At 37.8% G+C, this 26,085-nt stretch overlaps 2 protein-coding genes across 4 annotated transcripts; both read right to left on the reverse strand.

Moving 5' to 3' along the window:
• Nucleotides 1-1,109: 1,109 nt before the first annotated feature.
• On the reverse strand, nucleotides 1,110-5,305 carry LOC113671956 (exonuclease 3'-5' domain-containing protein 2). The gene is made up of 4 exons (XM_027188224.2): nucleotides 4,494-5,305; nucleotides 3,107-3,882; nucleotides 2,326-2,628; nucleotides 1,110-2,105 (listed from the first exon to the last, which is right to left on the reverse strand). The coding sequence occupies exons 1-4, from the start codon at nucleotides 5,237-5,239 to the stop codon at nucleotides 1,708-1,710; spliced, it is 2,223 nt and encodes a 740-aa protein (XP_027044025.2). The 5' UTR covers nucleotides 5,240-5,305; the 3' UTR covers nucleotides 1,110-1,707.
• Nucleotides 5,306-6,131: 826 nt separating this feature from the next.
• On the reverse strand, nucleotides 6,132-22,933 carry LOC113671938 (mitogen-activated protein kinase 14). Of its 3 annotated transcripts, none has more exons than XM_089206900.1 (13): nucleotides 22,820-22,933; nucleotides 18,379-18,508; nucleotides 17,446-17,504; nucleotides 15,839-15,950; nucleotides 15,378-15,407; nucleotides 15,187-15,234; nucleotides 13,846-13,960; nucleotides 11,964-12,039; nucleotides 11,694-11,769; nucleotides 11,231-11,309; nucleotides 9,506-9,615; nucleotides 7,600-7,666; nucleotides 6,132-7,255 (listed from the first exon to the last, which is right to left on the reverse strand). In XM_089206900.1, exons 2-13 carry the CDS (start codon nucleotides 18,436-18,438, stop codon nucleotides 7,188-7,190), a joined length of 900 nt encoding a protein of 299 aa, XP_089063026.1. In that variant the 5' UTR covers nucleotides 18,439-18,508; nucleotides 22,820-22,933; the 3' UTR covers nucleotides 6,132-7,187. The 3 variants fall into 3 exon arrangements, with proteins under 3 accessions (XP_089063026.1, XP_089063023.1, XP_089063025.1); XM_089206897.1 differs by lacking the exon at nucleotides 22,820-22,933 and adding an exon at nucleotides 21,490-21,776; XM_089206899.1 differs by lacking the exon at nucleotides 22,820-22,933 and adding an exon at nucleotides 21,110-21,637.
• Between the last annotated feature and the right edge of the window lie 3,152 nt (nucleotides 22,934-26,085).

The raw sequence follows: 26,085 nt of genomic DNA on the forward strand, positions 1-26,085 counted from the left end.
TGATCAGCGGCGTGACGTCACCAAATAATATATGCGCACAAAAATGCGCAGAAAGAATGACCCGCGCTATGCTTTATGGGTATCCAAGATGGCGTACTACTTGCCCTTGGTCAAATTACCTACTCGGTCATGATATGTTAATGCACATAAAAAAAATTAATGAATATTATATTTGGAGAAAGGGTTGGTTAATAAAAGTGAAAGAAGGGTATATAGTGATCCGAAATTTGATAAAACCAAAGGCAACCAGTCATTCTCTCGATGGGAGATTCCTATAAGGAGAGGAGTATATCACTCTGGGCAATTTTTTCCTACCACTTCCTTTTCCCGTATCACAATTGTTTGCTTTCATTTGAAAACACACGATAGAGACTACTCGAAAGCGCATGACCCATAAGGAATCACGTGGGGTGCAGGGTGAGGTCAAAGATTTCATATCTATATTTCCCCTCTTCGTCAAGAAAAACTAGCAATTTCTACTGCCAAAATGACATTTACGCTTAAGCTTGACCCCCCCATCAATGACTTTAGGTGACGTCTCCCCTTCTGCTCCCAATGGAACTACCCATCATCTTGCTTTGTTTTTGGCTTCTCTCTGCCTGCCTTACTGTTTGTGTTGTCTACGGTTCTTTCTTCAACTGTTTTAGAGACGACTTCTTTTCCTGAAGCTGCTGTAAAGGGCGTGATATATAGGCGGCAATGCTCGCCGGGGAATAGGCACCCTGAACCGAACCCCAGACAAGAGATCCAGCTTGCAGGCTTAAGAGACAGTGGTAGGAGGTGTTAGCCAGCGGCGGTATACTGCCGGCAACCAGCTTCAAGTGGAAATTTTATACTGGACTAGGCCTACTTAATCCTTCAGTGTTTCCATTTACGGGCCGAGAACAGAAGGGTTTGTTTCCAAAATTAAGGTCACCAATCAAGTTAATATCTATTCCATCCTCCCGAAAGACAAGCCTCCTCCGGATCGCTTCAATCTTTTCATTCTGAAAGAGCATTTTTCCTTAATGCACCTTTGTAAAAACTGAATTGTTACGAAATCTTAAAATCATGCCAGGGTACTTCATCCTCAGCTATCAATGTTTGTCTGAAAGACTGAGTCTTACAACTGAATATAATGCAACTTTTATTGTCATGATAATTTATGTTAAAAAGCATCATGAATTCATTACACCATTACACCCTTTTGAACCTCGTCATCTTCTTTGAAATGGCGGCGTAGCTTAAAACAATTGAAAGTTTAAAAACTGTTTCTGGCTCATTACTTCGATGAGATTTTTTTTAACGAAACCCTTTTTAATTTAATTTAGTTCTTCATCATCTTCAACGATGGAAAACTGATCAATCTTCAGTGAACTACTAATGAGAATAAGGATAACCTTGCTGACAAGACAGCTTCCTGCAAAACAAACCAAAAAAGCGTACGAATGTATAGCGAACAAAAAAGATCTAAAAGTTGGGCGATATCACTTGGAGTAAATATCCTGAGATATTTCCCAGTTCTAGCTGAGGCATACTTGTTCACGTGATACGTTTAGACCAACTACCTCTATCACTAAGAGGTCACATAAATTGTCAGCTGTCCGCTAGCAGTTACTACAGCAACCTTTAAGCATTCTTTGAAAACTGCTTATTCTATAAATATTTTCATAATAGACGGTTCTTTATCTCTATTCTTTTCCGGTGGAGGAGAGAATAATATTTTCATCAGCTGTCGTTTAAATCCTCAATTTTTTCCTTTAAACTATCATGACGATGGTCAACTGACCACAAAGGTGGCAGGTGACGCGGGCGCATCGTGTCCAAAAAGTGCTGTCTCCACATTTTCTCAAACTCGAGCAATTTTCCCTCTTCCCGGATCTTTTTCACGACTTCTTGCCCATGAGACACATAATTCGAATTCTCTTTCCGAGTTTCCATTGTTGCAGCTTCTTGAATCATTTCAGGAGTCAAACTGGAGGTCTTAAAATGTTCTTGGACAATGCAAGTGAGTTGTTCATGCCTGGCTGAAGGCAAGTTTTGTCCAGCATAGTTCAAAGCTTTTGCAGCTGATTTCACTTTCTTTAGATCGGGATCTTCCACGAGGCGGGCCACACTGGCATTTCCTGGCATGAAGAAAGACAGAACACAGAGGAGGTGAAACAATATCAATACATTTTCAGGCAGAAGGGCAATGAAAAAGAATATAAATATCAGCTAAGGATATTGTTTGATTCAGCAGCAAATCTCTACATCAAACATCAAGAGAACTATGCGAGATAGTGCTGAGAATTTACGTTTTGATATTGGGAGTGAAATGGTTAAGAATCTGATTTTAGTTCTTACCCAAAGGAGCATTGTACTTCCTTTCCAGCTCTTTCCTCAACTTGTCATCATGAAACGCGGAAAGACGATGGCATTCAGAGCACATAAGTAACACATCGTGGGAATGATGATCTTTCAAGACTAGTGGAAAGTATCTGCGGTAGTCGTGAGGAACAATATTTTTCCTCAAATAACTCTTATCGCTACCACACACTACACAAATATTGTCTTTAAAATTGAGGTAATAAGAATCCTCTGACCCAGGCCTTCCTGAGGGTTCAAAGTTGAGCTGGACTGTGTACAGGTCAAGGTTTGTCAGCTTGCCTATAGAAAGTCAATGAAAAATCAAAAGTTAAGTTCGACACACATCTGCATGTACCCAGGTGCTCAGTTAAATCTAAGCACAGCTTTTGCACTAATCATCAATTGTTTACACCCTAACATCAGTATCTATATTCCCTGTACTCTTATCCATACATTTTCTTTGGTACTGACAAGGAGAATTCACTGAACAATCAAAGTTTTTTAGGTTGATGATCCTTCCCTCAATTCTCTTAATGAATATTCAGCAGTATTATTTTAAGGAAATTAAATTATAGTCACTCATAAAGTTTACTGGGTAAAACAAAATTCCACATGCATGTGAAATTTGTCTTGTAAAAGGTACGTTGTGGAAAGTAAGTGAAAAATGTTATCCCTTCCAAAGATGGTTTTCATTTGCTTTCTGACTAGCTCTTGTTGTCTACATGTGGAAAACTTGGACTCAAGCAAGCACCACAAGAAAAAAGTTGGTTTTACTTACCAATTCCCTTTTCAATATACCAATCAGCCTTTTTGCGATCCAGAGTACACAACCTTGATCCATCAGGTGCAGCCAGCATGCAGTTCATGTAAAGAGGGGATTTTCTAATGGTACCTCTTTTGTAAGGCTTCCTGTTATGCATTTCTGTCACATTTTCTTGCTTTTTGCTTTTATCTTTGTCTGTGATACTTTCTACATTCTTAAATGATACATCAACAACTCCTTGACAGAGTGAACTAGCTCTTTGACAAAAGACTGAATCTTGTAGAAGAGAAAGGACTTCCTCTTGACAAAGATATCCTTTGTCATCATCATGTTCTGACTCCAACTTTTTTAGATCTGCTGTAAAGGTTAAAACATCAAGTTCCTCTGAGTCAAAAATAAAACCATTGTTGTATTCTTTAAGCTTCTGTTCAACATGATCACACATTCTAGAATCACAGCATTGCATCTGGGAATAATTTTCTTGATTACCAACCATGCTGATGCTCTCTTCATGCAACACAGATCCAGAATGTGTGCTCAAACTCTTTTTCACATTAATAGGTTCCCCAGCTGGTGTGACTACAGATCTCACCATTTTTCGTGCATCCAGTTTAGATTTTACCAATCTAAGAAAAATATGACTCCCGACCATGGCATCATTCATTGCATACTCAATCTGCCTTCTTTCAAATTCATCTGCCTCCCAGTTGCTACAGCAAATTCTCCAATACTTGTCCATGGTCACACCAAGAACTCTCTTAGCTAAGGCATCCAAGCTCATCTTCTGATTTCTGTCAACAAGAGAGACAAAAGGCATTTACAACAATCTATAACCAGGAACACAGAGGGCAATGCTTCCTAATTTATCATTAGCCCTTTCACTCCCAAGATCTCAATGGTAATTCTCCTTACTGTCTGCCATACAATTCTTACGATGTTAGTTTAGAGTACTTGGTATTGGATCTACTAATTATCCCATAATTGATATTTTTCTTTATTCTCATCACCTACCTGCTTGATATTGTATTGATATTGTAAGGAGAGATTGTGTCTTGGTCACTTGTGGGAGTTAAAGGGTTAGCACACTCTATCTTGTTAATAGAATAAGAAGGATAGTAAATTTTGAGCTTGATAAAGAAATAAAGAAAGATGTCTTTTGAAAAAGTGAGGAGAGTTAAACCTTTCCATCTCAACATCAGGATGCATATTCTCCATACTGTTCTCTACACATATTTTAAGTTTCTGACAAGGAGAATTTGTCAAACAATCAAGAGCTCTTTTAGTTGGTGATCAATTCCTTTAATCTCCTGATACTAATACATGATTCAGAGGTAATATTGTATGGAGAATTAGAGGTCAAAGGTTCAAGGGAGAAATTGGGACTAGGTATTTGTTTACATACCTAGACTGGACAATGTTCTCCTCTCGGCATCTCTGAATCACATGTCTCAGATCCACACAGCCAGACACATCAATACCACACATCCCTGACAATCTCTTGGCATCGTCCATTATTCCAACACCGAATTTGAGAATGGTCTTATCTTCTAGAATGTCTCTTACTGATTCAGGCATTTGACCATCCATTTTACACAAACGAATAAGGAAGCAATCAGACAAGGGTGTTGCAATCTGTAATAATGCAACCGGAGAGTTTTTCTGATGTTTAATATTTACCCACTCGCAATCTATTCCAAGAAAATTCAATTTAAGAGGATACTGTGACCTGTAGGATTGCAAGAGTTTGTCACATGATGCCACATCATCAAGTATGAAACCACGCATAGTCTTCGGTTTCGATTCTTGGTTGGAGGCGGAGTTTTTCGACGGTATTTTGCGATCAAACGTTCTATTTAACTGTTGAGTTGGACCAAGGAGAACAATGCCAAGGAACCATCTTATAAACATAAGGAGTGAAAGACTTACTGTTCCAATAACAGAATATAAGCGTGACGGTCTGACTTCGATTTCTCGGCCTCTAACAGATTTGGGTTCCCCAAGATCAATTTTACGCTTACTAGCGTTAGAAAGAGTCGTAAAGGAAGTGATAGTCGCGTTCCTTACTTTAGATGACTCCATTTGACCGATATAAAGGAAAATTTTAGAATACAAAGCTCGTTTACCGGCTAAAAAGCGCAGAATGTACATATTATGCCATTATCTACTTACGCACATGGCGGCCATAATCGTCACCAGTCTCAACTCACAGTTTACGCGTAGGATCATGGGGCCGAGTCGCGCAACTTTTCGGGCGACCCAAAATCTTCATGAATTTTGTTACAGTTTTTATTATTATTATTATTATTATTATTATTATTATTATTATTATTATTATTATTATCATTATCATTATTATAATTATTACTATTATCACCATTATTTAGACTATGACAAAAGTTGGCCGAAGAAGGACTCCAGGTGGGGCTGGAATCAAAAGGGAGGAGTAATTATTTCGGGATTCCCAACGGAACCTTACTGGGATTTACCCTGGATTCTTGCAAGAATCTCTGTCGGAATGCTACCGAAATTTCCGTCGGGATCTTTTGTCGCTGGAATGTTACCAAGGTTGCCGCCGGTATCTCACCAGTTTCCCCCCTATCATTTAGCAGAAGGGTTCTTTCCCTACGGTAGGCTGCTGGCCTTTTAGAATCTCTACCCCATCATTGGTCTACTGTGTGGCCAATTATTTTTTTGGTAACACGGTAACAACTTCACAATCGCACATCCCATTTTTAACCCTCATCTTAACAAAATTTTTTTGCCCCAAAATCCTGAAAATTTGCGACACAATTCTTCTAACTATTGAAAATGCAACCTCAACATAGTTAATCCAGTCGTGAAAATACGACCCCATTCAGCTGAACATCCCTATTATCCTATTGCTGGGAATTACCCTTCCCCCGCACTTTCACAAAAGAAGAACTTGGAGACAAGTTGCTTAGGGTATTTGTTCCATTCCCGACTTTTCTCTCCCAACTAACACAACTGGGTTCACCTTTGTAAGGTATCAATAATGCAGTTTAAAAACGACACCCTCGGGTTTTCATGTCTTTCCTTTTCTTTTAATAAGAAATAATACCGACTATGAATGCTAGATTTTCACAAAAGTTCATGTCACGTGCTAAAACTGATATATGTTGACAATTCTAATTACACGTGTATTAATCATCACATACCAATTTTATCCCTGTGTAAGCCATACGTTGACAGGAGAGATGTCAAAAAATACATCATTAAACAAATTCTCCTATTGTTCCCGGAACAAATGGATTCATTCAAAATAATTTAAAGTTTTATCTCATCTTGGTGCTGGTTACGTGATGTCACCGTTAAATCATAAATTACTGAGTCTTTGAAATAGAGTTTCATCGCATAACTGACAATTCAACTCCAGAAACCGAAATTTAATCAAGGGATTCGTCTCAGCACGAAACATCTGAACACCAATTTCAAAACGAAACAATCAAAATCACATAAGAAAAAAGTATATTCAGAGAAAATGTGATAGTCAATGGTTTACTTTGGACACGCTTCTAAGAAAATACTTGTCAAATTTCGTGTTGCATTATAGTTTTGATTTATAAATAGACGTAGAAAGATTTTTCGGCTTCTGAACGAGTAGAAGGTTAAAATACGAGGGATATTTCATTTCTTGACAGTGTTTAAACTGCAAACAAATTTTTACAACCACTAAAACAACTTTCCAGTCAAAGGACACACCCGAAAAAAGATACTACTGGAGCATTTTTCGATTGAATGTCCAAAATCATTAGCCAATGAGAACTCAAAGCAAAAACAAGCAACCTGCTTGAAGCGCGGGTAAAAACGAATGACCAACTCATGATTGTATTTAGTTTTGCATCTGATTGGTTGAGAGGATGGGGCGCGAGTTTTCTGGAACAATCACACAGTAAAGCAAAGTAAAACCAAAGCAACCCCAAATTACTTCCGACGCTCAACTGAAAATTGCTTTAAGAGAACACCCAAGCTTCCAGAGGCTTCCTACTCTCCCTATATTCTTGGTAAAAGTTTGTTCATATTCACGTCCTCGATGGATAATTTGCAAACGATTATTTTCCTTTCCCCAAATTGTTCTTTATCCAGTTTGCATACTCCCCTCTTCTTTCTTTGACTGACAGTCAAGGATTTCTTTGTAAATCAGTTCTGAAAGAAAAAAGAAAAGGCTTTTGTAAAAATGGGCAAACGTGTTCTTCAGTGTTCTTCATTCCACCCTTAGAATAATCTCCTTGAAAAGAAGTCTGACATCAAATTATGATGTAAAGGAGCTAGGTAAAAGCGAAAATTTCTTTCATGTGGCTTGTTTTGTATCCATGTCAATCTTTTCCATCTTCAACCATCTTCGTTCCGTTTCTTTATTATTTCCATTTTCGATGTTTTGCCATCCTCCTGAACCGATATTTTTTGGTTTCTCTTGCGAATAGGGTAACTTTGCATGTTTCACAGAATGACTTAAAATATTGAACTTGGTAGTAAAGAGTGTTTAATACCTCTCCATTCATCTGTTGGCCAGTCCTTGGCTTCAAACGGTACTCCATCAAATGGCTCACATTTTGGCTATTAAGGACAAGAGAGATATGTTCTCCTAGTACATCACTCTCGATGGCTATCCTACTTCCAGATATACCACACTCAACAACAGTAGGTGTCAGAAATATAGATTACTGCCATATTAAGTGCTTTCCACTAAGTTAAGCTTAAATTAGTAATAACAGGGGGCACTATGGAGCATAGCCAATCAGATTACAAGATCAAGTAGCACGTGTTACACAATGCTGAAATGTGATTGGCTGTGTCCCACATTACCCCTTTTATTACCAGTACGAGACCTACACTTCATTGTGTAAAAGGTATCTTGTTGTTTTGTACTCATGATTGTTTCGTAACCAAATTCAGAAAATGCGTACCCAGTTTGAGTCGGTTAGTACCCAAACCATCTTTCGTTTCGTACCAGTTGAAATGCCCTTCGCCCCCGCGCGTAAACAGATGTCGATCGTTGCGTGCGACAAGTAAGTAGGGTCAAGCGAGTAAGATACAGGCAAAATTCTGTTAAGCATACTTGTGACCTTATTAATGATTATTTCCTAAGGCGAGGTAAGGGTGATATCCTTACTAGAACAGTCTATTATTTACGCTTGACTTTCTTAAAAATAACAGCTAGTAGGTGATTTCTTTCCCGTTGCTATTAATGGTATGAAGTTCGGGAATTCTATGATTTCTAAAAATTGAGTTTTGCTAAGATTAACATAAGTTTGAAATGTAAGTTCACTCAGGATGGAAAATCAATACATATATCTGGTGGAAATATTGTTTGTGTCTGCCTTATGACTCCCACACCCCGCAGTTTCGGTTCCAGGCCTTACATTAGGTGGTCGCGTATCAGAAATGGACGCCAAGTAAACAAAACTTAGTTTACTTAGTTAGCTGGTGAAATTGCCATTTAAAATAAGGAACTGACACTACTTTTAACTTATTTAACATGGAAAACACACTTTATTAGTATTGGTACGAAAAGACTCAACTAACTGGGTACGAATCGACCGAGCTGGGAACGAAACGACCGTGGGTACGAAACAAATGGTAACCCAGTGAAGCTTGTCTTCTTTTACACCTAGTTGCAAAGTAGATTGCCATCTAGGAGACCACTCCAGCTTTCTGATTGGTTTATATGTACCAAGTGGTACACACTACTAACACCTGATTAGTTGTGTCCCATAGTGCCCGCTAATATTATTACCATTATAAATAAGGGACCTATACTTCCTTGTGTAAAACATGTCTTCGTTCTCACCTGGTTACAAATGAGGCAGTTTATTGACCATACCACAGAAACTAAGTATCATCACAAAGGATAAAAGCAAAGAGTACTTACAAAGCATAATTCAAAATTATATTCAAACCCAATACCATTTCCCAAATTACAAAAATTTGCCTTTAAATTATTTTGAGTGTAGCTGAAAACTATTGAACCAAATAATATATCTAAACAAAGAACCAGGTTCAGCTAATATAACAGGGTGATTCAGTATTTATCCACTGAGTTGATAACGTAAATTGATCACCGTAACTTAAGAGTCTCACAACTGACGTATCGAGCGTCAGCCCTTCGTCGGAGTGAATGGAGTCGTGTGTGTTTATATGCAAAAAATGGAGCTACGCTATTAGTGGGAAGAGTTGAATAAAAAGCGCTCGTTGATACCGTGGGGACTCAGTTGATAAAACCAAATTTCCCTGTTTCACTTTCCCACCGACGTAGCACCACTTACCTTCTTCATTCAGCTAATATAAGCTATGTGTAACCTTTAACCAAGTTCGATTATTTAAAGTAAACTATCCCAAGGAGCACAGAAAATCTATGACATTTTTTTAAAATCTTCATGTCCACTTGAGGATTACCTCGTCCTCTACATCTGCATAAGTAGCCACGTAAGGATGTTCGAGGGCTTGTTCTGCTGTGATTCTTACCTCTGGATCGAGGTTTAGCATCCGTTCCAATAGATCTAAAGCTGAATAAGGCCAAAAAATATAATGTTTCAGAGCCTGCAGAGTTGTATTATTTTGTGCATTTTCAGGCAAATAAATGCAAAAGAGAGGCGTCGTTTTTAGCGCTCCTCCTGCATGTGACTTGCCTTTCACCCTCGCCTCACAATTACCTGTGCTTCCCTTAAAAAGGGAAAAATCTTAAGCCTGTTTTGTAGGTTAGGTGAAAGTTTGATAACAAGCTTTTCTGATTATTCTGGCAGTGATGATGACATCCACAGAAACAGGAGTCCCAAATCAGATAGGATGACACACCCAGTAGACCAAATAACAAAAGGACTCCCAGGGTGCTATCAGGTAAAGAAGAGATGTAGTGGTTTAGCACTGCTTGTCTAGGAGTCCTGTGTCACGTTATAGCACGCCTAAAAATTTGCATCTTGAACAGACGTTGCTATGGTTTCAATTTGAATTTTATGTTAATCAACACACATGATGACTTCTACAAAAAATGAATGAATTCTGTTTGGAAATGAGTTGAAAGATTTGGTTAAAGATGTGTGGGGTAACCTTGTTTTACTACAGGTGGCAACCTTGTTTTACTACTGAGGACAAACTTGTTTTACTACAGGGGGCAACCTTGTTTTACTACAGGTGGCAACCTTGTTTTACTACAGGGGACAACCTTGTTTTACTACAGGGGGCAACCTTGTTTTACTACAGGGGGCAACCTTGTTTTACCACAGGGAGCAACCTTGTTTTACTACAGAGGGCAACCTTGTTTTACTACAGGGAGCAACTTTGTTTTACTACAGAGGGCAACCTTGTTTTACTACAAGGGGCAACCTTGTTTTACTACAAGGGGCAACCTTGTTTTACTACAAGGGGCAACCTTGTTTTACTACAAGGGGCAACCTTGTTTTACTACAGGAAGCAACTTTGTTTCAATACAGAGGGCAACCTTGTTTTACTACAGGTGGCAACCTTGTTTTACTACAGGGGGCAACCTTGTTTTACTACAGGGGGCAACCTTGTTTTACTACAGTGGACAACCTTGTTTTACTACAAGGAGCAACCTTTTTTTTACCACAGGGAGCAACCTTGTTTTACTACAGAGGGCAACCTTGTTTTACTACAGGGAGCAACTTTGTTTTACTACAGAGGGCAACCTTGTTTTACTACAAGGGGCAACCTTGTTTTACTACAGGAAGCAACTTTGTTTCAATACAGAGGGCAACCTTGTTTTACTACAGGGGGCAACCTTGTTTTACTACAGGGGGCAACCTTGTTTTACTACAGGGGGCAACCTTGTTTTACTACAGGGGGCAATCTTGTTTTTCTACAGGGGGCAACCTTACTACAAGGAGCAAACTGTTTTACTTTAGGAGGCAACGTTGTTTTACTTCAGGAGGCAACCTTTTTTTACCACAGGGGACAAACTTGTTTTACTGCAGGGGTAAAACTTGCAAAGGTGTTAGGGGGGAGGGAACTTATGCAGACCTCCATAAACCCTTCAACCTGATTTTGCTTGATCTTCAGTTGACCATGGACATCATACCTATCAAAAGCCATGCCTCCTAAAGGTACTTCATGGTAACATTTAATTTACTTGCAATAAAAGAGTCAATACATACATTTACATACCTTGTGGGTCACCATGAACAAAAAACTCTCTAAATGGTCTCTTTTCATATTCTGGCATTGATGCTATGTAACGTCTTGCCTGTAGAACACATAAAATTGTTAAGATCTACTGACTGTTCCAAAAAAAAAACCCAAATAATTTTGACCCATTGACTGCCAGACTGACTGATTGACTAACTGATTGATGGAATGATTGACTGACTGAGGGGCTGACAGGCTGGCTGACAGACGGAGTGGCTGACTGACAGAGTGGCTGACTGACAGAGTGGCTGACTGACAGAGTGGCTGACTGACAGAGTGGCTGACTGACAGAGTGGCTGACTGACTGACCTTAAACTGACTGACTGAACTGACCAACTGACTGATTTACTGGCTGACTGGCTGACTAGTAGATGGGCGGATCGATGGGCAGTTGGACTAGCTGACTGACAATAATAATTTAGATCAAATCAACTATACTTACTGAATCATTGCTGATTTTTGCCAGGAAATCTTCACCAGGTTTCCCAACAAGTTTCATAATTCGTGTCAACTGATCAATATTTTTTAACAGTTAAGGCTCAGCAAGTTACTTATGTAACAATACATAAATAATCACTGGTTTGCAAGAAACAAGAAGACAAAGAAAAATTTAGGAGGAACTTGTTCATTAATCTTTTTATTTTCTTTTAAGTACTACCAGTGAAACAAGATCAAATTTTTTACTATATAAAAGTAAAAAGTAATTAAAAGGATATGATCATTCCCAGGAAACAGTGTTTCACCTGTCAGAAGCTCAGCCATGATGCAACCGACAGACCAAATATCCACTGCAAAGGAGGAAAACACCCTCCATTTAAATACTGAAATAAGTCTGAATACCATATTCCCTCGAGTAAGAGCCCACAATCTAATAAGCACCCTCCCCAGAGTAAGCCTTCACCCCAGAGGCCATAATGTCAAACAAGTATCCTTCTTAAATAAGCACTCTACCCCCTCCTCCCTCACTTCCTTCAATAGTATGAATACATGGAAGACCTGTTCCTATTGCCACTTTTATTTATAAAGTGGCACTTTATTTAGCTATATTTGTAACTTTTTAAACTTCAAATATGGTAGAGTCAGTACAGGAGAACCGTTTCTTCTCTGTTAAGTCAATTCAAGTCATTTCTATCTCGATATCAGCTTTAAGCCTACATGAAAAATGACATAGTTTTTGTTTATCTATTGAATATGGATTATTTATTTAACGGATATTTTAACTAAACTCGTTTGTCCAAGGATGCGACGATTACTCGCTTTCTATGATCACGGAAAAGATAGAGCCAATATAAGATACGGTCATTCTGCATTTCAAGAACTGGCGAGTATCGAGCGAACGCAAGATTGATACTTTGAACAGCCCGTAACAGAATGATAAACAAACAATTGAAAGTTTTCCTTGGAACGTTAAACGGAAAGAATTTTTTTCAACGGATTAAGAAACTGTTTAAACGTTTTTGTTACAGCGTTAAACGGATGCAAATTTTTTTAAACGGATGAGCAAACCGCTTAAACGTTTTACCAAAAGCGTTAAACGGATGCAAATTTTTTTAAACGGATAAGCAAACCGCTTAAACGTTTTAGCTAAAGCGTTAAACGGATGCAAATTTTTTAAACGGATGAGCAAACCATTTAAACGCTTTCATGAACCGTTTAAACGGATTTAAACGGATAGTAAACGGTTTCACAGTTTAAACGGAAAAGCGTTAGTGTCCGTTTTCCCATGGAGGGTCACATTTACCAAAATAAAGATACAGTTCCTTGAAAGCAAAACTAAATAAGCACTCTCCTTTCAATAGGCACCCCTCCTTTTAGCAGAAATTTCAAAAAAGCACCCAGGCACTTGTTTGAGAATACACAGTCTATGAAATAATAGAAGCACAATTTTTCCTCAGGCACTCTAACTCTGGGAAAGCCTTGACATGCAACTTCTCATCACAATATCCGACATCAGTCAAAGTGTGTTACCCTAACCCTGATATTCAACATTTTCTTTTTAGAGAGAGATGTTTTTTCATCTTGTCACGAGCATAGGACAAAGAAAATATTCTGAGCCCTGATGAGGAATTGAATCTCAGACTTTTGGATTCTGTGCTCTGATGCTCTACCACTGAGCCAGAGAAACCCTGCTGTGAGCCAGGTCTATTACGAAGTTCATGACAGACGTCCTGCATACTGCTAGGATCAGCTATGTTGATAGCCTCATGCTAAATGTAAATATAGAAACTTTGTCCCACACTCGTGACAAGATGAAAAACATCTCTCTCTATTTCTTTACTGCACTCAAAACTTTCCATCTCTCTTATTCTATTTATATAGAATAACTATTGAAAAATCGAGCAGTTCATCCACCAATCACATCGAGGAAAATTGCAATCATTATGGTTACTATTAGCATGGAAAATGCAGTGCTGTTTGAGGGGGAGGTAATTTATCAGAACCAAGCAGACAAATGATGAGAATAAAGAAAAATATCAATACAGGGATTTTTAGCTGATCCAATGTCAAATTGTCCGAGAACAGTAGGGAGAATTACTGAGATCTTGGAAATGAAAGTGTTAAAAGAGTCATAAAACTACAAGCTGGACACAAACCTGTTTGATCATAATGCATCCAGTTGAGCATGATTTCTGGTGCTCTGTACCATCTTGTTGTTACATAACCTGTCATTTCCTCTGCCACTTTTCTGGCCAAACCAAAGTCGAGAATCTTAAAATGGAAAAAAAGTTATTAGGGCATGTCTTGACAAGCCTAAAACTGTTTTTATTTCAAAAACTATAGCAAGTCATGCTGTTACGGTAAAGAAATGCACCTAAAAACAAACAGAAAGCTAACTGATCACTCCTGAAGGGGTACAAACACCAAAAAACAACAACAACAACAACAACAACAACAACAAATCTAATTTTGAAAATTATTTCTTGAGCCTTTTTTCTCTCTCATTTGATATTGGAACAGCCTTCAGTAGGTCAAAATTAAAAGCCATATATATGGTTCTATGCTCTATTTTTTTTTCTTACAAGTAATTTCCATCTTGTTACAGTATCCTATTGCAAAATTAAATTAAATGATCCCCCTCTTCAAAAAAATAATAATAGGTTGGTTTTATCAACTGAGTTGATAATGCTAATTGGCACTGTGAAGAGTTTCTGAAGCATTAGCCCTTTGTCAGAATGAATGGCAAAGGACTAATACTTGAAAAGTCAGCTCTGGAGACTCTTTGCAGTAGCCAATTTGCATTCTCAACTCAGGTGATAAAATCAAATTATCTTGCTTTTTTCTTTTAGTGTTTGTACCCCTTTAGGAGTGATAATTTAGCTTTCCATTTGCGGAGTGCATTTTTCTTATCAACCCAGCCAATAAAGATCTTGCAATACCTCCCACTGATGCTGCAGCACAATTCCTTTAGAAAGTTACCCCTTTACTCACTAAAAAATACATCCTTTTTGATTTGTAACAAACAATACACCATACATCAAATCACCATATCTTTTTGGTTATAAAGTGTAGCATTTTTTCAAAGAAATTTTGCCTGGTCACCCTTGAACTGTCTCAGATTCGGGGTGCATCTTATAGCCAATTATTTTCATGCAACAAAATTCAAGAATGTCCTATTTTCTAACTTTAACCTAGTATAAAACAAAAGATAAATAAATAAAAAGCTAGGAATATTGGTTATTGACTTTACTCGACTTGATGGTTCTGAAAAGAACCATTTTATTTATACCACTGCCAGTATGTTTTATTCTTTTCCTTGCCTTCACCATCAGTCTCAAATTTCATTGTCAATAATCTCTGTTGAGGTTGCATCTTATAACCATGTATTTATGCTAAATTTTCAGCTTGTCAACTTGAAAGAAACAAGTTCAAAGTTTCAGGGTGCATCTTATAACCAAAAAAATGTGGTAAATAAAAACACCTCTAAGTGGTTTTACCTTTAGTTCACAATCCTCATTAACAGCTATATTACTGGGTTTCAGATCCTACAATCCAATAAAAAAATTGTGAGCAAAGAAACATGTACACAATGGACTCATTTGAAGTCATTTCTCTTGTTGTGCAATACAGCTTGGTTTGACACTTAACTGGCTGAAATACTATTGAAGTGATCTAAAAAAATACCCACCCTGTGAATAACTCCAGCTGAATGGATGTACTGAAAAGAAAATTAGAACCATTAATGACACCTCATCAGATTTTTCTACACACTTTCAGAAATAGCTTATTTAAGTTCTGTAGCAATAGGTGAGAGCATATGCCACACCCACCATGAATGGCTTTTTTTTTTCACACAAAGCCATGCTTCGCATCATCAAATAGGTTTAGGTTTGTCATCATGGTAAATAGCACTTTCAAAAGAGAAATGTGATTGTTGTCTCCCAACATGGTCACTTTGGATATGGATTGCAACATTTTGACTGCATACTGCTAGTCTGCTTCAGACAATGAGGTTAGCATAAGCATAATTACCATAAACTATATCTCAATGGAAAGGTTATGAAATAAAAGGCACAATTTCTCTCTCTCCCTCTCTCTCTCTCTCTGTACAAATCATGGAAATTATTTTTTGCACTTAGTTGTCCCTACCTTAAGCCCTCTCAGTATCTGATAAACAAAAAACTGAACATGTTCATCAGTGAGTTTCTGACGCTTAAGAAAGCTGTCCAGATCAAATCCCATCAGAGCAGTTACCATATATCTGTTGGTTAGAAGGAAAACCGGGAAAGTTAATATAAAATCTAGAAAAGCCTGTCTCAGGTGGTTTAAAAATTCCAAAGACCATCATAAACAAATGTCTTTTTACATGACAATAACTAATTTTGGTGTCCTTGAACCCCTTCACTCCTAGGAGTGGCCAGAAATAAATTTGCCCTACCTCTTTCACTCTAAAGATCTGATTGTTAATCCTCCCCTAATATATAATTGCTCCTCACTTCCTTGTTAATTAGTGTCAATAATTTAGTGCTAAATCAAGATAACAACTCCTAACTGCCTGATGAGGTTGAGTTTTCTCATTACCTCTCTGCTGGGTAATGAGAGTTACATGTTAATCACTTCAGAGGGTTAACCCTTAACACCCTAACACCAGAATCCATATTCTCCGTACTCTACATGTTGCTTTTGGTACTGACAAATAGAATTCAATTGAAGATCAAAGCTTCTTAAGTTGGAAAGCATTACTTGTATTCTTGTGATCTTAGTGAATAATTCAGCAGTATATATTACTGTAAGGAGAAATTAGATGCTGGTCACTGTTTCAGAGCAATTCACACGGAAAATGATGCTGACATGTTTGTTTTGTGACACTGCATAATTACTGGTGCAACAGAATATTTGACGCATTAGTGAAATTTTCTTAGCTAGCATTGCCTTGAGTTAAAGAGTATTTTCCTGTTTCAAGTGATTTATCCAACTCAGTAGATCTCAAGATATTGATTTTTAGTTGAGAACAGATTTTTACAAGTGGTATCATTCTCAATGAAACAGCAAAGACAAAAAGTGTGAAAATTTACTAACTGCACGCTAAAGTTTTCATGTCGACAAAAACAATGAAGGAACTTTGTGTGAGTTGACGATTTTCTTTTGTTTTTGGGTGCAGATTATCTGCCAGTGTGGATAATCTGTTAAAAATGTTTTCTTGTTATTGCAAAAATTGACTGATGCGGGTAGTCTGCCACGCTGGTAAATGGACAGAAATTACAGTAATCCCCTAACTGATATTTTTTCTTCATTCTCATCACTTGTCTGCTTGATATTGTTCTGATAATGTAAGGAGAAATTCTGTCTTGGTCATTTGTGGGAGTTAAAGGGTTTATCACCCCATCCACAGACTGAAGTAAAATTATTAAAAAATGTATGGCAGACAAGGGAGTTGTCTCAATTATAGAGAACATATTCCATAAATTAAAAACATGCCTGGGTAATTGTCAAATAATTTTCAAGTCATAAAATAGGTTATGGTAACTCATTGAGGAAAATTTTTAGAGAAATAAAATTGTTTGTCTCACAATGTGGTCACTTCAGATGTGGATTGTGACATTTTGATTGTATACTGCTGGTCTTATTGACAGGTGATTTTTAGTGTGAAGAAGACTAGCAGAATCCAGTCCAAATGTTGCAATTCACATCCGAAGTGACCACATTGTGAGACAAACAATTATGTTTCTCTTTTGAATTAATAATGTTTCACTTACACATCTTGAAAACTTTCAAATGAAATATTTGGAGTAAAGACATCAAGCAAACCAATAACCTTAGGAGAAAAAAAAAAAGCAACTAAGTTAAAATGTTGAAAGACATAGACTACAATCTGTTTTATAAAATATCAGTGTCACCCCGTGGTATTGTTGTAAAAATAATGATTCAAGTGCATGAGTGAAAATGAAAAAGGAAAAAAGTCATTCCAAAAACTGAGAAAATTGATGACAAAATGTTAGTTTGCACTGAACATCAACATTATGATTACATATAAAATAACTCAAATTTTGACAAGCAAATATTCTTTTTTCACAAAATCATTTTCATTGCAGCTCATCTGCATGAATTATGTCTTTAAATGCATATCATTCATAGGTCAAAATATAATTTTTTTCATGTAATTGTGATCAGATTCCATTAGAAGAATGAACAACCCCCAAAAATTTGCCTTGGCACCAACATGTGGCTTCTTAGTTCAGTCTGCAGGGGCACCTAACTTAACCCTTTAACTCCCATGAGTGACCAAGACAGAATTTCTCATTACAATATCAATACAATATCAAGTGGGCAAGTGATGAGAATAAAGAAAAATATCAGTTAGCGGATTGCAAGTTGATCCAATACCAAATTCTCCAAACTAACATTACAAGAACTGTATGGTGAACAGTTAGGAGAATTATTGAGATCTTGGGAGTTAAAGGGTTAAGTCTCCGAGAAGCATAAAATTGTCAGGCTTCTTTTAAATTACGGAATTTTTTTTGATCTAAACAAAATTCTCCAAACCAACATCATAACAACTGTATGGCTGACAGTAAGGAGAATTACTAATGAGATCTTGGGAGTAAAAGGGTTTATAGCAGTTGACCTGGGAGGATTATTTTCAAACATATTTCAATCATAGTGACATAAGTTCTACAAAATAAACCTACATTTTCATGATTCATATGACGAAGAAGTTTCAGTTCCCTGAAGGATCTCTTTGCATACATTGTGGTTTTGAAAGGTCTTGAGAGTTTCTTGATAGCCACTTGTTTACCATTAGAGGTGTCTGTAGCAGAGCTGTGGGAACACAATTAAACATCATTTACAATTAATTTACAAACTGATTTATCATTTGCATTAAAATTAAATGTACTATTCAATTTCTAACTCTCCATTGGTTAAAATGTATAACATAGCTTTAAGCTGGAACTCATGACAAATATTTCCCCACATAACTAAGATTAGAAGCCAGCCTACGTGACAATTTTGCTCTAAACAGTGTTTTGGTGGGTTAAAGCAAGAGTTGGAAGAAAGATTTTGGCACATTATGCCAAACTATTCAAAGGTAAGTAGCATTAGTTTTGAAGTTAATCCATTGTTTTTGTTTTTGTTTTCTGTTAGCAAATATTAGTATCCATGATGAAGCATGAGGTAATGTGGAAACTTTGCCACACTGAACATTGAGAAAAGTAATTATATTTATATTACGTGACAAATCACACAAACAGCATTAAGTATGTTTGTAGGGGAATATACATAATGGTGTAATATATGATTAACACAGTTGATTAATCATAATAATTTATATATCATTGGTGAAAAATTTACATCATATATATCTCTGACTGGAAGAAATTACGCCGTAAGTTACTGGTGTAAAATCTTACAGTATATACATAACCAGCTGGAAGACATTACACCATAAGTTACTGGCATAAAATCTTACAGTAAATATATTACCAACTGGAAGAAATTATGCCATTATAGTTACTGGTGTAAAATCTTTCAGTATATACATTACCAACTGGAAGAAATTATGCCATAAGTTACTGGCATAAAATCTTACAGTATATACATTACCAACTGGAAGAAATTACACCATTTGTTATTGGTGTAAAATCTTAAATATCATATTTTATCGGCTAAGCCAAGCTGGTAACTTTTAACTCTTAAACTTAAGATGATTGTCTTCACACACAAACACCAAACATCCAACAATAAATCGAGACCCATTTTTTAAAACATATAAGAGCTCATGAAAAATTTTAATCACATTTAGCTTTTAAAATATGTTGAAATGAAAGAACAGGTTAATCATCCAACGACACAGGCAATTCGCTTGAAAAGCAACATGAAATCCTTCAGCACAGAGAAGAGATTAGCTTCACAGTCATGTTGGCGGTCACTGCTGATGGCAAAAAGCTACCACCAAAAGTTACCCTAAGAGGCGTACAAAGCCCGAGAGACTTTGTTGTTCCAGACTCAATTTGTGTTTCATTCCACAAAAAAGGATGGATGGATGAAGCTAGTAAGTTCACAGTTCTGTGTTGTTCATTTGCTCTTTTGTTTACTTGTGTTTGAAAGGCATATGCCTTATTGATGTCTTTAAGTGAGGTCTAATCAATTGTTGTATTTTCTTCTTTGATTATAGGTGTGAAGGAGTGGATTCATACCTGCATGCCAAGAAACCCTAACTGTTGAGCGATCATTGTTGGTTTGGGACTCCTTTCGTGCCCATCTTACCGAGTCAGTTAAAGAAGTATTGCAGCAGCAAAATATCAATGTAGCTGTTATTCCCAGTGGCCTAACCCCAGTTCTGCAGTCATTAGACAAGTGCCTAAACAAGCTCTTCAAAGAGAGTATAAGAAGAGAGTACTGGTCACAGATGACAATGGGCCCCTTTGAGTTTAATCATGCTGGGAAAAAGAAAGTGCAGTCAAGAAACCTTGTTCTATGTTGGATAAAGAAGTCTTGGAGGGAGATCCCAGAGGAGACGGTGAGGAAATCATTTCTGACCAGCAGCATCTCCAATGCACTTGATAGCACTGAGGATAATGCCATCTATGAAGAAAAGCCAGACATTCACACTGAAGAAAATGAGATGGATGAAGAATTTGATACAGAAAGTGAAGATGAGCCATAAGCTGACATCCTTGATCAAAAAAAACCAAACAGCTTCTTTAGGAACCACCACATATTAAAAGTTAATGACCAATAACTCTTGCTTTTTTTGTCTTTGTCTGACTCAGCTTTTATGTGAGTATATGTGCATTAATCTTAGAAAATTTTGAAACGTTATGTGGCTGGAGATCTAACACATTTTGGGTGCAACTAAGACAAGAAAAGACGTGTCATTTTTGGTCAGTTTTTGTCCCGTTTTTATGCAGATTTGGCAGTTTTACTAATACTGAGTTACAGTAATTACAAAGTTTGTGGTGCAGTAATTGTATAATAATGATTACTTGTAATATATAACATTTTTCCTTTTAATTTCTTTCAATAACTCAAAACATATTTACAGCTCAGTATGCACTTTGTACAAGTTAAGAAATATGTAGGATTAAGTTATTGAGATACTAATCATCCTCAACATCAAAGTCAAAGTCATTTCAAAATGGCTGCCGTGTTTACTGCTTAGCGACCTTTAGCAACTAGCAGTGAAATGCGACCTCATGAAAATCTACCTTATCTTTAAGATAAAACAGATTTGTTTTACAATAGTATGGGGCTGTGCGGAAATTTTACTGAATGTTGGCTTCTGAAACTATTAGAGTCTTCATTGACTTGGGAATCACCTCAGGATGAAGTTGTCTTGAACAAACCAGCAAATTTAACATCGCGCGATTGAACAGCTGATCGGTCGGCAATAAAGGATGATGTATGTAAATATAAACTTACCGATCTCTGTACACTCTCTCGAAAAAAAGAAGCTTGTTATTTTTTCTCTAGCCTTCTCTCCATCATTTTGATTTTCCACTGATTTCCACTTTGACATTCTTGATTGCAGAGAACTTTCTCACTGGGTACGCTATAAGTTGCTCGCACCACCTGCTCTTCAAGAGACGAACTCGCACGATGGAATTTACGAAATACGCTGAGAAAATCGGAACAGAATCGCGCCAGAGTTGTAGTCTACGTTGACAGCTTTCAGCCAATGCACTTTTAAAAATGCTACTCTATGTCTTTGAGTAACTTCACGTACATTTTACGTTCTTATCTGTCATGTTCGCTTACTGTTTTCTAAGCGCAAATTCAAGCTACGCTCGACATTCTCTTACCAAAAGAAAGAATCATTTTCTGAAGTTTTATCTGACCAAAGTAGCCGGCGCTTGAGACGCGAGTAGCCGGCGAAAACGCCGACCACTAGCGCTTCTGGAGAGCACTGGACTAAAGATATCCGTTTATTGGCTGAGTAAAACTGATGAACCACGCCGTTTTTAAACGCCATCTAATGAACAGTTGCTCTATATAAGTACAACACTTGAGGTCACACCTTTGGCATAAGATAACATAGGTTGTGTTTTCACTAAACCACTTTTCTAGCTGAACATTCTTTCTAGGTGTTTGCTTACAGATCGAAATTTACTAGTTAAACTTGACATCTGTTTTCACTGTGAAATTTAACCCGAAATTTAAGCCGTTTACTCAAAAAATTCAAAATTACAATAGCGCGCAGCTTTGAAAAAATGGCGGGAGACGAAGACAAATGGAGAGGATGCGACGGATTGTTGGAAAGAGAAACTATTACGAGTGAATTCGTCTGTCATTTCGTAAGCACTGTTTACAAAGTTGGCAAGCATCTGTCGGTACGGGCAATGTGATTGGCTGCGGCATTTATCAGGACGAGTTATACCATCTCGCGAGGTAGCATAATTTTGCGGGAATTTCCGGTCATAAAAGCGAGATAATCCCTTGTTTTTTTTTATGTCAAAACAGCTTGCATTTTTAACTCGCTAAACTCAAGACGAGCTGTTTTCACTGTACTTCCAGACTTTTCCGACTTCAACAAGTCAAACTTGTTCTAGTGAAAACACAACCGTAATGACTGAAATTGCTCTACAGGCGTTACGCTCTCCTGGGAAATAGTGCGAGGCACGTATGGTGGCTAATGTCATCGAGGAAAGTGACGTGAATCCACCGCCAAAATCTGCACTTACTAGTAGGTTTAAACGATGCAATTTCATCGCTTGCTACAAAATATGTAACTAAAATTTTGGAATACTCTCTTTCATACTTAAGAAGGTTCGGGTGTCTAATAAGTCAGCGCTTCAAAGGTAAGACCTTCACAGGTATATCCTGGCAAAATCTACACTTACTAGTAGGTTTAAACGATGCAATTTCATCGCTTGCTACAAAATATGTAACTAAAATTTTGGAATACTTTCTTTCATACTTAAGAAGGTTCGGGTGTCTAATAAGTCAGCGCTTCAAAGGTAAGACCTTCACAGGTATAACCTGGCAACAGGCAACAACGAGTCCACTTGGTTTGTGGATGATACATCCTGCATAATTGCTTGTACCGGATCAAATCTTTTGGTCTTCTAGAGATTGTGATAGTCACATATTACGCAGTTATCTAATTACTATGTTTGTAGTTGTCGAACGCACCTGGTCCTTTTTTCACGAAGGATTCAAACATCGATGAAGCCTCTCGGTTTGAAAACGCCATCATCCCAAAATTCCCAAAATCAGTCATCAAACCACTGGCAGACTACCCTGTGGATTTGAGGCCGCGTGACGTCACTTATTTAATACGCCTATTGAACTCTTAAATCGTTTGTAATTTGCGAAGGTCGATCTCGGCAAGACGCAATTGATCCCGAGAAACATTTCATCCCCAAAATCCGCTTAATGACAGTCAGTTAAATAAAGTTCACTTACCTTTGTTTTTCTGTGATAAATTGCGTCTTGCCGAGATCGACCGTTGCAAATTACAAACAATGTAAGAGCTCAACTAGCGTATCAAGTAACTGACGTCACGCGGCCTCAAACCCACAGGGTTGTCTGCCTGTGATTAAACCACAGTACAAGCCTCAAATCAAAGATTTTATGTACGATCGAAGCAAAATCCTATCTGCATTTTAACACTCTGTACTCACCAAACTTGTCCATACGCACCAGTTCCAATTGGACTCAGGTCTTGATACTTCTCAGGAACTTCCCAAACGGTTTTATTTAACTCCTTTCTGTAGTAACCGGGCGGAAGGTCAGCCATAACCATTGAGGATAAAATATTTTAAAAGGTTTCGCTTTCGCGAGGACTCTACGTGACTTCAGGTGGTTCGAGGCTAATGCGCAAGTATCTACCTCTTCCCTTCGCGCACACTCGTCGTTAGTCTCGTTCTCAGTGTCTCTCTCGTTATACAAAATAGTACGCATGGTATCATTCATCATGGCAGACGGAAATGAAGAAAGCGAAGACGGTGAAGTAAGTTTTAAGAAGCCTTTGGAACTCTTCAAGCAGAAAAAAAATAGTGCGCATATGTACACCAATGGTTAGATATTCCAAGTCGTGATCGCCTTATTGTCTCTCCAGTTGGCGAGTATTATGTGGCCTGAGTAAGCGTTTTAGCGAAGGTCTTCGTTTTGCATTTTGAACCTGCTTTTTCTACATAACGAAGGCCCTATATTTAACGTATATTTCAACTTATCACAAACTATAGCGACGTTTCAGGAGTTAGCGTTCTTCCCCAGGTTTTTTTTCCAGTTAGTTTACGTAGATCTTCGGTTTTAATTTGGTATGCAGCCTTCGGTCTTCGTTTTGATTTGTAGTTTCCCTAATTTGGATATCCACGGCCTTGTACTGCCATTAGGAAATACATTATGCATAATTGCCTAAATATTTTGGCTGGACATCCAAGGCCATCTAAACGTTTGCCGCGAAATGGAGATATCTTGGTGGAAAGAATTGCATTCTCAAACCTAGCACAAAAATTCATATCTGATAAGAGGGTCTCTAATAGGTTTTTCGGGATCCGGGATTAGGCTCATTTGAAGGCCGGGATTCGGGAATTTATGGTAAAAGTGGGATACGGGATTTCTATTATGAACGGGACGCGGGAATCAGCGATTTTGGGGAACTTTAACGAACCGAGAACCGGGATGTCCGTTGACGAGAATTCATGAAGAAATTGACCTTCTCAGTCATGAAAAGCACCAGGCGTATAGACTCTAGCATTCAAGAGGCGGTCGGGCTGTTCAGGGACACTGTTCAGTTATTGCGCGGGAATGAAAATTATATCAGAAGCGAAGTTGCCAATTTATCAAAAATCCTCAATGGCCCACAGGGTAACGTGGCATCTAAGACTGCTACGTCAATTGATATGCTTAACGACCAATACTTGGTTGACTTGTTGAGTTACTTTACACTAGATGTGAAGAATGTTCACTCTGTTGTGCATCACAAAGATAAACTTTTCGTGGTGTTAGATTACCCAAGAAACTTTGGAAATGAAGCCTAAAAAGGCTTAATGAGGACAACCCATTAAGCGGCGTACTATTTTACAAATCCAAATTCTTGGTATCTTGTGCCCGAACGTGCCAGGATCCTGTCGGCCATACCAGTAATTCAACCGTTAACACCTGTACGTGCCGATGGCACCACAGAGCATACGGAAGATGAGGGATTGGGCGTAAACATTTGTTGCAGCAGTGCATCAGCGCTCTGTCAGACAGGAAACAACAATGGCAAGAGCTGGAACTTCCCGTCGTACCTCTATCAGAGAGAAATTCAGCCGGTCGAACTGGTCAGCCTCGAATTGCTCGGGCTCGAGGAGCAGTTAGAAAACGGCGGGAAACAAGACAAAGGGAGAAATGGAATATTGGAGTACGATTCACCGAGCTATCATGACGACATTCCATCTTTGGAACGAGAGGCTGATTTTTACCTCGGAAGAGGTTCCCGCTTTGGAAGAAGCATTTGCTTCAACAGCAGAATTGTGTTCAGTTAATTTTTCTTTATCTCCGTTGTAATGGAAATATGGGATTGCCGAGACCTTGTGTTTTATGCACTTGTTAAAATTGTTATTCGTTTCTTTGATACAGACCTACCTGTACCTTTACGTTTGTCCGTGATCTAAGTTTAATGGAAGGAAGTCGTTACCATGACTAGCGTACGTTATTCGTGTAAGACTTTGAAAACTTTTAAAATGAACGATATCATCATTTTGGTGAAATAAAATTACCTTACGCCTTACGGTGATCATAGACTTCAACGGATCAATGCTGGTTAAGAAAACCATTACCCACCGGAAAGGCCCTTCTAAGTTTAGGAAATGGGCTAAGATAAAATTGTACGATCTGGATCGGGACTAGCCGTTATAAACCGGTATTGAGAGAAAATAACAGCTGAATATTTCTTGAAAAAATAAGAATTTATTGTGGCAATTCAATCTCAACGTTACTTCTCTAAATTTTGTCCTACTACCAAACTTTATTTATAAGGTATTTTTTTCAAAACTGTATTAAACAAATAATATTCTTCAATCTTGGCTGTAGTTATCATTGCTACTTAACACATATTCCAGAAGTCAATGAATAACATGAACGACATAAACGAATAAAATCTAAAAAATTATGGACAAAACAATTCAAACAGCTGTAGTTCTTGACATACATCACGCATTCGTTCACAACTGAAAAACGTTTTTGTAGTAGTAAAGAAATGGGTGCGTTTCAGAAGTCTGTCACCGTGACTTACGTGATATCACCATAAAAGCTAATAGGTCACTTGCTACTTATAAGAATGACCTATGGCAACGGCAATCATTTCAAATCAGCAATGTGACTGCCTTCGCCCCTGGTACCACAGGCCGGGTGGTGCGAGTATGATGTCTTGTGGGAACATCAAAGAGGATCACGACTGCGGTACTGTG

The sequence above is a fragment of the Pocillopora damicornis genome, chromosome 5 (assembly GCF_964200805.1).
Source record: "Pocillopora damicornis chromosome 5, jaPocDami1.2, whole genome shotgun sequence".
In the NCBI taxonomy this organism is placed as follows: domain Eukaryota; kingdom Metazoa; phylum Cnidaria; class Anthozoa; order Scleractinia; family Pocilloporidae; genus Pocillopora; species Pocillopora damicornis.